This window comes from Malus domestica, chromosome 11, assembly GCF_042453785.1.
Source record: "Malus domestica chromosome 11, GDT2T_hap1".
Classification (NCBI taxonomy): Eukaryota; Viridiplantae; Streptophyta; class Magnoliopsida; order Rosales; family Rosaceae; genus Malus; species Malus domestica.
The window spans coordinates 30864527-30878750 of record NC_091671.1 but is presented as its reverse complement, the minus strand read 5'-3'; the positions used below and the strand labels follow the sequence as shown (position 1 = coordinate 30878750).

At 41.9% G+C, this 14224-nt stretch overlaps 3 protein-coding genes and 1 non-coding gene across 4 annotated transcripts; 1 reads left to right on the top strand and 3 right to left on the bottom strand.

Moving 5' to 3' along the window:
• Positions 1 to 3337: 3337 nt before the first annotated feature.
• Positions 3338 to 3910, bottom strand: LOC139189524 (uncharacterized). Its single transcript, XM_070808490.1, has one exon. It carries the CDS (start codon positions 3908 to 3910, stop codon positions 3338 to 3340), a length of 573 nt encoding a protein of 190 aa, XP_070664591.1.
• Positions 3911 to 9015: 5105 nt separating this feature from the next.
• On the bottom strand, positions 9016 to 9087 carry TRNAM-CAU (transfer RNA methionine (anticodon CAU)). Its single transcript has one exon. It is a non-coding gene; the product is annotated as a tRNA-Met (tRNA).
• Positions 9088 to 9112: 25 nt separating this feature from the next.
• Positions 9113 to 11253, top strand: LOC103448507 (vacuolar protein sorting-associated protein 22 homolog 1-like). Its single transcript, XM_008387767.4, has 7 exons — positions 9113 to 9270; positions 9354 to 9464; positions 9703 to 9838; positions 9950 to 10104; positions 10587 to 10694; positions 10816 to 10905; positions 11019 to 11253. Exons 1-7 carry the CDS (start codon positions 9220 to 9222, stop codon positions 11136 to 11138), a joined length of 771 nt encoding a protein of 256 aa, XP_008385989.2. The 5' UTR covers positions 9113 to 9219; the 3' UTR covers positions 11139 to 11253.
• On the bottom strand, positions 11241 to 12693 carry LOC103448508 (fatty acid desaturase 4, chloroplastic-like). The gene has a single exon (XM_008387768.4). It carries the CDS (start codon positions 12522 to 12524, stop codon positions 11583 to 11585), a length of 942 nt encoding a protein of 313 aa, XP_008385990.1. The 5' UTR covers positions 12525 to 12693; the 3' UTR covers positions 11241 to 11582.
• Positions 12694 to 14224: the final 1531 nt, after the last annotated feature.

Sequence of the window (14224 nt, the reverse complement as noted above, 5' to 3'; positions counted from 1 at the left end):
GCAGAGTATAGAGCAGCAGCAATTGTAGCTCAAGAGAATACATGGCTGGTACAGTTGATGAGTGATTAACATCAACTAGTAGATTATGTAGTACCATTGTACTATGATAACCAATCGGCAATTCGCTTGGCGAAAAATCCAGTCTTTTATGCAAGAACTAAGCATGTGAAGGTACACTATTAGAGATAAAGTCTTGCAAGAAAAGATTGAGATGAGACATATCAATACAGATGATCAAATTGCAGATTTGTTCACAAAAGGTTTGAGTACCGGCAAGTTCAAAAAACTCTATCATCAACTCAGCATAGAGGAAATAATAAGCTGATGTTGAGAGGGAGTGTTAAAGATCAACACCAGCCCAATTGCTATCTGGATTCTAGAGAACTCTAGTAATAGCAGTGCATGCATATTGAGAAAATGCTAGATAATTCTAGCAAGTTGTTTAGTCGGTGATGCACGCATAGTAAGCTAAAAAGTTCTAGAAGCTTGTAACAAATGTGTGAACCAAAAGCCCATGTCAGTGGGCTGTTTGTAGAAACAACTAGAAGGATAATTATTATGAAAGCCCAAGTCGGTTGGGCACTTAGAAAGGTTGGTTAAGCTCGCCTATAAATAGGTGAAGTGCCATACTAAAAATGTAACGAAGTATGAGAGCAAATCAAGAAAGTAGGCAACCAAGTGAAAGTGAGGAGTAAGAGTAGTCTTGTAGGAGTGTGAGTGGTCTAGAATGTGTCCCTAGAAAGTGAGAGTGTCATAGCTTCTAATGTGCGTCCTTGAAAGTGTTTTGTAATATTTCGTGAGTGTAATACAAGTAATTTGTTTACTTTTTTTGTCTCTCTAACCCTTGTGTTAGTGTTGTGTACTCTAATTTTTCCTCAACAAGTTTCATCATCTTTAAGTAACGATTACAGACAAAGGTTCCAAGCATGAGGCCTAATCATCCCAGAACACTTGCAGTGCGTAAAAAGCTCTTCCAAGCTCAAGTACTCTGTCTGATAATAAAACATCACAATCGAGAGAGATGCTTTACCAATAACTAGTTTCTTTTGCTTTCCCTTGTTGCTCTTCTTTCTCCTTGACATCCTGGTATAGGATTTTTACTCTGAGAAACTATCATTGTCGAGAAAACTACTATTCCCATTCGCTCCATGGGGGCTTTGTGAATTAGAAGATTCACGCAAAACTTTACTATCTCTGAGCTCGTTACTTTGAAAGGGTCTAATATTTCTGCCCCCACTTCTCTGCTGCTTGAGACTGCTCATCAAGATATTGTTAACTTGAAGGTTAAGCTTAACACGATCCAAGTTAAGTATGAAAGTGCAGAGAATGAGATTGGATGTTACATACCTCAGATTCAAGATCTTGAGTTTGCAGTTTCTGAGCTTCGTTTCGCTACTTATGCAAAGGATTAAAAGTTGATTGCTGCTTATAATTAAGTGATCCACTTCAACAGAATCGTCGATAGACTTGAACCCCAAGTGTTGGAACTTCAAAGTGTACTAAAGATTAACGAAAGTCTGAAGAAGACGCGGATGAGCTGTAACGTGTCCATGTTGGTCTGCTCGAGGAGAATGAGCAGCTGAAGGGTGAAAAGGATGGGCTCGAGGTTTCGAGACCTTCTCTATTTCTCTGGAGACTTGCTTGCTTTTACTTTTGAGGCTTCCATTAGTGAAGTAGTTGAAGAAGTTGGTGCCCAGGCTAGGGCAGCCGGGGATGAAGCGCTGGATAATGCCGCTGCTAAGAACGTCATGGCTGCTGAAGTGTAGTCTTCTAGGTAGCCTTTCGGATTTTCTTTGTTTTTCCTTGTAGCTCTTGTTTTTCTTGAACTCATTTGGCTTGCTCGTTATTTATAAACATGCTTCCTTCACTTTTCTTCATCTTCACTTCTTTTGTTCATGCCTTAACCTTTAGACTTTATAGACCAATGGCAGGTGTGCTACTTTTCTATAAGCAGACAAGCCTGCGTAGCCTATATAGTCGTAGGTGTTGGTGTAGAACTTTGTAAAGTTGTTAGCCATAGGGTTGGCAACCAGATGCCTTACTTATAGAAGCAGACAAGTTCGCGTAACCACTAAGCTGTTAACTTTGGCTTTTCTCCAATTACATATATTGTGTAACAAGTATCACAACACTTTATGACTTGGTGTAGGTTGTTCCGCGCTTGGCAGAGGTGAAGCTTATCGAATACATAGCATGTTGGCAGTGGATAAAGCTTCGTATATGCACACTAGCTTATTTAACCTTTCACAAGAATGTGCGGTTGTATAAGTCTAGCGTGGTTTTACTGCTCGAACAGCCGTAGGCAATCTTCTGGAAACCTTAAGCTACCTTAGTGTACTCGATAGCAACTTTAGGGTTCCAGGGCAGCCGTCTGTAGGGCGTACTGCGTAATGTGCCCCATTCATCTTTAGCGCCCGATTCCCCGCGGATTAGGCCAAGAGACCCAAAAATCCTTTAGTTAGCTAAGCCTTTAAAAAAACTATTGTAGCTACTTCTAGGAATCCCGGCGCAAGCCATCGTGCATCTACTTATACTATGGCAGCTAGGCTCATCCACGTCTAGATATTCGGAGTGTAAAGTTTATCTTCCCATCTTAGAGAGCTGACCCATATGGGTGTCGGGGAATTGGTTTACCCTCTCGCACTGGGGAGCAATTAGTTTACCATCTCGTACTAGAGAGCATGGTTGGTCCATCAGGGGGCGCAATTCTTGCAATAAGTCCCTAAAAAGGGTGCGGTATTCTTTTGAAGTGCATGAGTGATCAATTGTTGTAAGCATGCAGCCGAGCTAAGTTGTGATTACTTCTGAATTCCTCATTGAAAAACAAGTGAAACAAACTAGAAATTAGCTGTAAGGTAGGAACTGCATAACAACTAGATAGTCATCGGCTTGTAAGGTGATGCCCATCGAGCTGCTTGAGTCTTGAGGCTTTGATGTAGTGGGAGGTCACACATGGTACTTCCTCAGATTGTAGGAGCTCCACTGATTTTCAATCTTTTTATCGTTTCATGATGGCGAGGGTGTAATTACTTTTGCCGCCTACTCTACTGATCTTGTACGGACCTTCCCAGATGAGATCCATCTTTTTGGAGCCTTCTCTGCAGGCAGTGATGAAGGCTTTTCTTAGGACTAAATTTTCGGGCTAAAATTGCTAGATCTTGGCCCTTTTGTTGTAACTGGAAAGGAACTGCTGCTTGTAGGCTGCGATGCGGGTAATAATCTACTCACACTTCTCCTCTACTAGATCTAAACTTGTGGCCATCTCCTTACTGTTCTGATCAATGCTTGGTAGTAGAACGATGATACTTAGCTTGATGACATTGGGATTAATGATTGCTTATAAGCCAAATGCCAAAGAGAAACGAGTCTCACTGGTTGCTCGTCTTTTGGTGGTGCAATATGCCCATAGACATCTGAGGAGTTCGTCTGGCCATTTTCCTTTTTTATTAGTGAGGGATTTCTTGAGGCAGTCAAAGATCATCTTGTTGGATACTTCGCCTCGCATATTGCCTTGAGGATATCTCGGTGTGGACATGTACTGTTTGATGCCATACTTTTGGAAGAACTTCGCCACATCTTTACCCACGAATTGTTGGCCATTGTCGGTGATAGACTGAGGGATGCCAAATAGGCGAATGATGTTCCTCCATATGAAGTGTTCTATGTCCATCTGAGTCGTGGTCGTCTTGGGCTCTGCTTCTACCCATTTGGTGAAGTAGTCGATTGCCACAATCATCATGCCTCTACCCCTAGTAGCAGGCAGCATAGGTCCTACCAGGTCGAATGCCCACTGCATGAGCGGCCAAGGATTCGTCTGCAGGTATAGCTCGTTGGTAGGCAGTGTTGGTACTGGCTTGTAGCGTGGGTAATTAATGTACTTTTGTACTAACTCATTAGCATCTCGGTGCATGGTAGGCCAATAATAGCCTGCGTTAAAAGCCTTCTGTGCTAAGGATCGACCTCCGGAGTGATTTCCTCAAATGCCTTTATGGATTGAGTTTAGAACCTTCAAGTCATCAGGAGCCGTTAGGCAGCGGAGATGTGGTCCAGTGTAGGATCTTCGGATGAGAATACCGTTCCATATGTAGTAGCGTGCTGCCTTGATTTGGAGCTTCCTAGACTCCAATCTTTCCGTGGGGAATGTGTCATTGACCAGGTAGTCTACAATGAAATCTTGCCAGTTTGGAGTTGTACTAACCTATGACACTTCTACTGTTGGTTTCGCCTCTATGCTTGGCTCGTCTAGATACTCCACCGGAATAGAGCGTTTAAGTTGGTGGTTGAGGGCGGAGCTTAGGCTGGCTAGTGATTAGCTAGGAATCAGAATGAATTGTGTGCTTTTTCACCGTCAAGTCTTTTGCCACTCGGAGGCCTGCTAGTAGGGTCTCGTACTCTGCTTCGTTGTTACATGCTTTGAAGCCTAGAGTGATTGCCTGTTCAGGTATCAAATCGTTTGGGGTGACAAGGACTACACTTGCTTTCGAACCTTTGTAGTTGGATGCATCGTCGACATGCAAATGCCAAAAGTCTCCATCGGGTGGAGCAGGCGCGGCTAAGGCATGGTCGGCTACCTCTGAGGCGTCGTTGGGCCGCTTTGTTACGTAGTGAATGTGTGGTAGGGAGTCGTGGAGCTGGGGCCATGTTACACATAGCAAGAGATGCTCAACTGCTAGTATTTGACCACTTTAGAACTAAATTATAGAGCAAGGGTCAGCTAGGGTCGTGTGACACGCAACATGAGGTGGTGCTCAATTACCGGTACATGTTGCTCCTATGTAGAATCTTTTGGGGCGACGAGGACAAAACTTGCTTCTAAGTGTGTCTTACCAATGTTCGTCTGCCTTTGGCGTGTCTTTTGGGCTGAGTTATTACATTCGTTAGAAAACTTTGCATCCACCAGGGTCTACGCCTTTATCGTCGCGGGTCTGGATTGGGCAGAATAGTACATCATGAGGATGACTGCCTGTGTTTAAAGGTAAACTTGAGCTTCCGGGTTGTAACAACTATCCCCAAAGTTAGCTTTTAAATTTCTGATAACATTGATGAGAGCTTTTGAACTGTGGAATACAGGTAGTCGGGCTCCCAGCTCTTCTCGTATGATGGTAGAGCTTATTACTGCTTTAGATATTGTCAAACATGCGAATAAGTCATCCGTTGCTTCTGGTTTGGATAGTAGGGATGTGATGTCAGGCACTTCTTCAAGTCCTTGAATGTGCATCGGCGAGCCTCATCTCAAAGTGCATGCTGCTCTGCTAGAGCGAAAGAGTCTGCTAGAGTTAGATCTTTTTTCATGATCAATTTTCTGAATAGCAGGTGGTCTGCTAGAAGTCCTTTTTGAAAGGCTGCTCTAGCTATCGAGTCGTTGCATTTGACTATACTTGCCTTCTCTGCTTTGAACCTCTTCACATAGTCACAAAGTGACTCTTTTGAGTTCTTCTTGACGTTGAACAAATGGTCGAACTTCTTTTTTATTGAGCGATAGGATGAATATTCTTTGGTGAAAACCAAAGAAAGTTTGTCAAAACTTTAGATAGATTATAGCGGCAGGGTGTAGAACCAATCTTGTGCCTTACCTTGTAGAATGGTGGTGAATATCTTACACATGAGATCGTCGTTGTTTCGATAAAAGATCATTATGCTTCGGTAATGCTTTAAGTGTCTCTCCTAGTCTTCATCCCCTTTGAAAAATGTGAAATATGGCATGTTGAATTCGTGTGAAGGCTCTGCCTGCTCGATCTCATCTGTTAAGGGTGGCCTGCTTATGTTGGTCATGTTCCATCGTAGTGCCTCGTTGGTGACTTTGTTGTGTTGGAAATTACGCAATCGCTTGGTCAAGAATCTCTCTACTTCTTCCTAAATTTGTCTTTGTTGGGGTAGCGAAGCTCTCGATTGCCCCCAGCCTCGACTTGCTGGTTTAGGTTGCTCTTCCATGTGTTTGGCTCGTCTATGCCGCGGATGCGATGAGTGTGATGTGTTCCTAGCAAGCGAGCAAGTTCTTCGCAAACTGTCGATTGAACTTGAGCCGGATTGAGTGACTATTTCTCTCCGTCCGTCGTGCTGCCTACTCCGATGTGAGGTGAAATATGCTCCTTGCGGGCTTAGCCACGAATGAACACTTCACCTGGAAGGTTGCTCATGTTGACTATCGGAGTGTGACCCCAACTGTAAATGTATGCTCGTCTATGGGCTTAGTCGAGAGTGCACGTTCCTCCGCGCGTTAAGATGAGAGTATATGTTATCTCGGGGGCTTAATCGAGAGTGTACACTGCCCAAACGCTCTGTTCGTGGCTGGTCGAATGGCTGTTTATCGGGACGCTGTTAGAAAGTTTCTTTGTCTGCCTTTATCCTACTTCGGGACACCTCGTCTGGGGCATATTGCACCTCGGTGCGCTGCAAGAGCTGGTTCACCAAGGTCATCTGCTGTGCGAGGGCGCTCGTCAACTCTATGACTTGTCGAGACAAGTGTTGTTCTCCATTTGGGTTGGAATAGCTTGGAAGAAATGTGTCCCTTTGAGTAATGGAAGTGTGGTAGACTCCAGGCGCAAAATTTAAGTTAGGAAATGTCAAATCTGTAGAAAAATGGTGAAAATGCTCCCAGTTCGATCGTTGGTCCAGAAATTTAGAACCGGGACGGTTGAACTAATCTTGGATCAATTCGAGCTACTTGGAAGGCCACGAGAGCAGATTGGGCCACTGGAGCAGGCTGGGCCGCGGGAGTGGGCTGCTCAGTGTGTGACGCACGTGGGTGCAAGGCTAGGGCTCGGCTTGACAACGCGTTGGGTTCGCGGTGGGCTTAGAGTGACATGGCTTGGGCTGTGGCTTTGGTGCCGTGGAACTTGGATGGCACGGCTTGGGCTTGGGCCCGTGCAAGTTTTGATGGCACGACTTGGGCCGTGGTAATGGTGCCATGGACCTCGCCGCGGGTGGTTGCCGTGGTGGCCACCGCGGTGGTTGCCATGGTGGAGCTTTGTAGTGGTGGTGCCACTCCGCTTATTGTCACATTTAGCCTCATGGATCGCCACGGTCCCATCTCTTGAATATTGGAATTTTCACTTGTTTAATCTTCTAAATTTCTAGCCATTGTACTTCTCTTTTACCTTTTATCCAAGAATTTTTGCAAATAAAAAATTCTAATAATAAAAACGTACGAAAAATCTACAAATAGACAAGAAAATAGAAAAACCTTGGATGCGAAAGTCTTCTACAAATGTGGGACTCAACTCTCAATGAAAGCACCAATTTGTGGATGCAAATTTCTTCCTCCTTGATCTGGGACAAAATTGCACCTACAAAACAAATAACACCTTTGGTCAAGGCCAAGAGTCTCACGAGCCCAAGATGAATGGGGGATTTTGGCCGAAGAACCTCCGATGCTAAAGTTAGAATTTTGAGATAAAAGTGTTTGGGGAATTTTTGAGTGTTTAGCAAGAGTCAAGACCTAGGGTTTTAGAGAAAATGAGGTTGAATATATAGTGCATGGCTGGTCCCTTTGGGAGAGAAGGTGACCGACCTTTTGTGTATTTTTGGGGTGTAATTGGTGGTTTAATTGACCATTAATAGATTAATTAGGTAATAAATTCATTAATTAGCCTATTAACATAATTTAAAAGAAATGTTTTGGGGGTTACCTTGTGGAGAGGATTTGATGAGGATGGATGAAATAGGTTTAAAAATAAATACCTATTTGGGCACTTTTGACTTGATTGTATGATGTTTGTCCACTGCTCGCGCGTAGGAATTTTGGTGCTCCTCAAAAGTAATTTTGTCATTTTTGCCCAAAATTCACGTGTCACCTCTTGATTATTTTTGGCTCCACAATAATGATTCCCCAAGTTTGTTTGACAAAAGAAGTTCTCTACCATTTCTTGAGCTATGGGGAGAACCTTGCGTTCTTTGTAGTCGAATCTGTAAGGCAAAATGGATATGATTATCACATGTGGGTGATGACAGAGCATGGCGTGGTGGAATCGTGGACAAAATCGTTCACTGTTTGCCTGCAGAACATGATACAGAAGCCATTTATTTCTAGAAAGTGTGGTGAACTAGTGCTCAAGATGGTCGACGGCCGGGTAATACTGGTCGACCCTCAGATCGAGGAAGCTAAAGATTTTAGAAAGGATGGATGTGAGTACTATTTCATGATTCTTATATAGAGTCTCGTCATACTTGACCAACCGAATGCAATTTCTTACCGAGGATCAAGCAAGAAGTAAGCTTATAGCAATGTGCCTTCAAATGTATATTTACAACATGCAGTGCTGAAATTTATTTAGTTTTCAGTCGTGGATTGAATTCCCCGTTTTCATGGACTTACGCTTTTAATTGGTGTCACCAAAGTCTACTATGACATGTTGGTTTGCTTCTTTACGCATTCATATGTTAGTTTGCTTCACGCATTCATATGTGGCATTCACACTATATTTCACAATAAGAATAATACATAATTTTACTCATACAGATGATTTAGTTTGCGAACTAATTTTTGTACACCTATTTACTCTTTAAACTGTTTATCTATGGCTTTTTAACTCTCATTTCATGTACTAGAGTGTACGTGTCGGGTAAAAAATTTGTGTAAATCACTTTCCTTTCTTCAAGTGTATCGACATTTGTAACTTAAGTTGAAATTGTTAGTTTTTTTTAAATAAAGGCCAAACCATTTCTAAACTGTCATATAAAAGGCTCTTAACAACTTCTTTCTTACTCTCTAGATTTTAGAGTTTCTGCAAATCCGCAATAGCCCATTAATTAGAAGGTGGATTGTTTGCCCTCCAATTTCCATACTCTTCACATTATTTCCTGTTTGTGTGGTCACGGTTAAGTCATGTTAACATTTTATATTGATTTTTTTATAAAAATAATAAAACAAAAAATAATAGAAATATAAAATGTTGACGTGGTTTAACCATGACTACACAAAACATGAGGGGATGGGAAGAGTATGGAAATGGGAGGGCACCTCCCGTTAATTATGCTCAATCGATGGAAAAAAATCATAAAAAATAGAATGGAATATATCAGAGCCAGGTTTCGATCCTGGGACCTGTGGGTTATGGGCCCACCACGCTTCCGCTGCGCCACTCTGATCAGTGAGAATTTTACTCCCAAACATATATTTAAACAAATTTAATTTTACTAAGTTATTAGTCTACAGTTGGCTTTCCGTACTACTTTCCTCTTCTCAACTCCACCGAAGCGGGTCGCGGAAGAAGAAGAACCATGAGGAGGAGACCTGGAATCGGCGGCTTGCAGACCGCCGCCGCCGCTAGGGTTTGTGATTTTTCTTCTTCTTCGCCTTTGATTGCCGCCACTTGTTACCGAGTTCAATTATCCAATCCTTGCTTTTCTTGCAGGACCAATATCGTCAGCTGGGCGAGAATGTTGCCAAGATCAGAACCGATCTCATGAAGGAGCAGCTCACCACTTTCCGAACCCAATTGGAAGATTTCGCTCGAAAGCACAAGGTCCCATTTTTCTCCTCAATCAATCACTTTCATTACCAAATTATGTCAAAATTTTTATGTTGTATTCGATTTACATTGGCTGTTTGGCAAGTGCTGGATTGCCCTGGCAGATAGGCCTATTTTTTGATCCATTGCGTCTCGGGTTCAAACCCTCTCCCCTCTCCTTAGTGTAGCTTAGAGTAGTAATATCGCTTCATGATAAATAATTTATATTGACTGTTTGATATGGATGGTGCAGAATGACATTCGAAAGAACCCAGCTTTCAGATCACAATTTCATAACATGTGCACCAAGGTAGGAGTAGATCCATTGGCATCCAATAAGGGTTTCTGGGCCGAGCTTTTGGGGATTGGTGATTTCTACTATGAACTTGGTTGGTACCCATCTTCTTAATCTCTTTGTATATCTTTGATTGGGTGTGAATTGTTATGGTTGTTTCGGATATATATGTGTGTTCTAAACGGGAGCGGATTTGGTTAGACAGGGGTGCAAATTGTTGACATTTGCTTGGCAACAAGACCCCACAATGGTGGTTTGATCAACCTGCAAGAACTTTGCGGTCTGCTTCGTCAGAGGCGGAAGAGTGATCGCGAAGCTGTTTCCGAGGATGATTGCCTCCGTGCTATAAGCAAGCTCAAGGTAATGTGGCTTAGCTTGTCCTTGCATAACGTAGGGGATTAAGTTTTGTTGCCAGGGTTGTTCACAGTAGCAATTGTTCGAGTATAATCTCATTTTAAGGAAGAGTTAGCTTTAAGTTTGTTACTGCAGCTGTAAGTAATCGGTGGTGTTGTTTAGTCAGAATTGGTTTGTTGTGAGATTAGGTACATTTAGCAGTACGTTACTGATAGCTATGTGATACCCTTTCCTCTGTATCACAATTCATTCAGTACATGTCAAAGTTTACAATTCCTTCTTTCTAATAGGAAATAGTATTTTTGACCTTGAGATATTCAAACTCTGTATTTCATGATCTGTTATCACGCTATCAACTCTTAAGAACTTCATGTACTTTCTCTTAAGCAGTTCATCGTATCATATCCCTGCAGTAGGCAGCACCTTACTAGCATGATTATAGCTTAGTGATGCATTGCATTGCACTCACATCTGTTACTTGATTCCAGGTATTGGGTAATGGTTATGAGGTCATTTCTATTGGAAAGAGAAAGCTCGTTCGTTCCGTTCCAACTGAGTTGAACAAAGATCATAATGAAATTCTAGAGCTAGCCCAGGTTCCAATTTTTGTTTTATCGTCCTCCGAACTACACCTGGAATAACAGTTTCAATAATCTTAATTTTCTTTTTATCGTCTAGATTGATATTTGCGGTTATGTTCTGCTTCTGTTCTCTTAGGCTAAAGGCTTTGTGACTGTTGTTGAGGTGGAGAGACGGCTATCTTGGACCACTGGCCGTGCAATCGATGCCTTTGACACTTTATTAGATGTAAGTTGATGACATTTACTAATCGACTCATTTAGGATCCTCTCTTTCCCCTTAGTCTATTTTAAATGTATGGTAGGATTCCCTTGGCTTAATAAAACCATTGATTTTCTCAGGAGGGTCTTGCAATGATTGATGATGGTCACAAAGATGGTGTCCGCCGATACTGGTTTCCCTGTGTATCCTCCATCTCCACTCCAGTAGGAGCCGACGGTTACGGAAGTTCGAAGGGTTAAATGTGCATACCCAAAGATTGCTTATTTCTTTATTTTTCCGTTTGTAAACTAGTTGTTTCAACAGTGCTGCTGGACAATGTATTTCATCGTATAAAGAAGACGTTTGCGTTTGAAAGTGTTTTCTTGGTACATGACTATTGAACTAGATGAAGCCGATACAATAGCTGGTGATCATATACACAGACATCACGTAATCTTTTGAAAGAAATACTGCAGTGAGTAAATAATACTGCGAACCGATGAATGGTGGGTAATCGATTAAGGGAAGGATTTCCGCACTTCCCTATTCACCTCCAACACACCTTTGTTTAGTTCTGTCCGTTGTTTCTTCCTTGATTTATTCAATGCAATGGCTAGAGAAAACAGAGGCGAGTTGGACGTAAAAATGTGAGTGCGGAAATCACCCATTTAATTAAAATCCCCAAAAGAATGTAAAGGAAAGGTTCATTGGCCTTGAAGTTGTGAAGCAGTCTCAGTTTCTTCAATCCATTCAGAGCTAGGTTCACTCCAAGACCTGGGTCTTAACCCTAACTTAAAAAATAAGACCATCTCCAATGCCTCGAAAACCTTCTGCTGGTCCAAAAGCTCATTCCAAACCCCACTCACAATGCAGTAATTGTTGTTGTAAGGCTGCCGGTGGTGTGCCGCGTGTTGCGGCCGCGAAACCAAGACGCCTAAATCTTGCAAGGCCACCACAACTGGCGGCAGGCGGCTCTTGGTGCCGTGTGCCCAAGCATGAAACTGTTGGCTAAACATAATGGAGCCAGAGCACACTGCAACAAATCCATTAACTACTGGATCATCACACACAAGGTCTATAGGAAGCACAAAGAAAGTCACCACACGAGCTAGGGCATGTAAGTTGTTGGAAAATTGGCGCCTAGTGATCGTCCAAGGCCACTTGTGATGGCCTTGGAACGCTTCGATCTGGGGACCAAAAATTGGAGTCGAGGCCCCACCATAATTGTCAATGCCCCAATGGTACACTCCGGATCCGAGGTCTGCCAGCACATACCCAACCAAGCCTGCCAAAATGGGCTCGAGCCATATGTGTGAATCAGCTGCACAAGTTACGGACTTGGCTAGAGAAACTAGGACTGTTGTGCACCCACTAGCCACCCATGCACGGTGAGACCATGTCGATAGCAAACTTGGGTCATTGGGTTGAGGAGGACGGATGGTGGTGTCTGTGAGTAGGGCGGGTGAGGGCGAGTGTGAGGGCTCTAGCAGTTGCAGTGGTGGTTTGAGGACTAGCTTTTCAGCGGCGGGGTTTGCCTTGGTGGTGGCGGCGGAGCAATGCACTCTAGTGCGGCGGATTAGAGAGTGGGATGTGTGGAGTTGGTTTATGGAACTTGGGAAGAACTTGGTTTGGGTTAAGATAGCCATTGGAGGGTGCTAATGAGAAACGGTATAAGGGGCTAACTGGAGGCAATATATGTATATTTGTCAAGTTTGGAGGAGTGGTTGGGAACAAGTAGGTGGTTCTTGTGGTGGTGAGCAGCTGAGGAGAGATGTTGTGGTAGGCATAGGGTAGCGTGGGGTTATCAACTCCTCAACCTCCTTGTTGTGAATGAATTTGTCACAAATAATGTTCTTTTGGACTTAAAATGTCACCCTCCCCAATATAAACAACTCAAATATTAATCTCATGATGTCCTTTTTATTTTTTTTAATACATATATAGAATGTATCTCACCACACATTGATGATAGACTAATTTTATTTCTTATACAGTCTCAGTACCACATGAAATGGTAGCGTACTTGTGACCCTGAAGGCAAACAGTACATTGACGTAGAGTTTGTGACCTAAGGAATGCATCTCGTGGGAGTTTGGATTTGGGTTGGGGGTTCCAAACCCTTGCTTGCGTTCCATTAGACCAACCCCTTGAGGTTTCTTTTATCATTTTAATCTTCATGCACTCAAACATGTTATATTATTAAGATTTAATTTGTATTTCTATAGAAATAAAAAGCTATTAATTTAAATGGTGTATTTAAATGCGAAAGTTCAATTAACTTTAGCTCAAGTAATTAAAAACCCGAGGTATTGGCAGCTTGGAAACACCTCATTAACAAGAGAGCATCATTATCTTCTTATTAATGGTGATCAAATTGAAAACTTCTTATGATTCCACCGCACAAATAATGTGTGGAGTTGATTAGTAAGGTTTGAGATGTGGTGGTGCAATCCTTCATTTCTCCTTGAGAAAGCTTCTTGTAAATTATAGGACTCAAAGTAATGATAATAGCACACTTGCCTCAGCTGTTGACGAATATTAGTCCTCCAGCATCATTCAAATTTGACTGTTTAATTTAAACAAGAATTTGCTTTTCGATGAAGCAGGCAGCAACCTAATTTTAAACAATTACATCTTTTTAATCGTATCACTTCTCAATGAAAAATCACTATCGCTTCTCGTAAAAAATAAAGAACAAAGATGGTATTTTAATTGCGTGGTGGCTCATAACTCTCACCTCATAAGCAAAGGATTGGAGATGTGGTGGTGGTCCTTTTCTCCTCGTTGAGAAGCTTCTTGCAAATTAAAGGATTGCAAGTAAATGATAAGGACACACTTGGCATGCAGTTGATGTCGGATATTCGTTTCCTCAAAAGCATCTACAACTAGCATGATTCTCCAATTAGATCACCATTTATACGGCATCGTTCAAATGAAAATTCATGTCAATATATACTAATTGCTCATCAATTTTAGAATTAAAAAGAATTAATTGCTCATCATTTAGAATTAAAAAGAATTAGAGCATTTGGTTCTTGAATTTTGGCAATTGAAGCTTTGATCATTAAACTAAAAATTCAAATCTTCTTGTTAGAAAATGCGATATGAGACAGGTGCTCATGTGGCTTTCTAGGATTCACAAAATGAAAATACTATTATAAATTTCATCCAAGATTCCAAAATAAAAAAGTTTAAAAGGCAAAACAATTCATGAAAATTCTAAAAGAGTTATAGTTCATTTGAGTAGCATAATTATAAATTCATCCTAAATAAGAGTTTAAAAGGTAAAACATGGATGAAAATTCTTAAAGAGTAACCTAAGAACCACTACTACACATTGTAATAA

Coding starts and splice junctions, on each gene's coding strand:
- LOC139189524 (XM_070808490.1), bottom strand. CDS start 3,910: ATGCACCGAGATGCTAATGAGTTAGTACAAAAGTACATTAATTACCCA.
- LOC103448507 (XM_008387767.4), top strand. CDS start 9,220: ATGAGGAGGAGACCTGGAATCGGCGGCTTGCAGACCGCCGCCGCCGCT. Junction 10,695..10,815: donor AAATTCTAGAGCTAGCCCAG/GTTCCAATTTTT, acceptor CTGTTCTCTTAG/GCTAAAGGCTTTGTGACTGT. Junction 10,906..11,018: donor CCTTTGACACTTTATTAGAT/GTAAGTTGATGA, acceptor TGATTTTCTCAG/GAGGGTCTTGCAATGATTGA.
- LOC103448508 (XM_008387768.4), bottom strand. CDS start 12,524: ATGGCTATCTTAACCCAAACCAAGTTCTTCCCAAGTTCCATAAACCAA.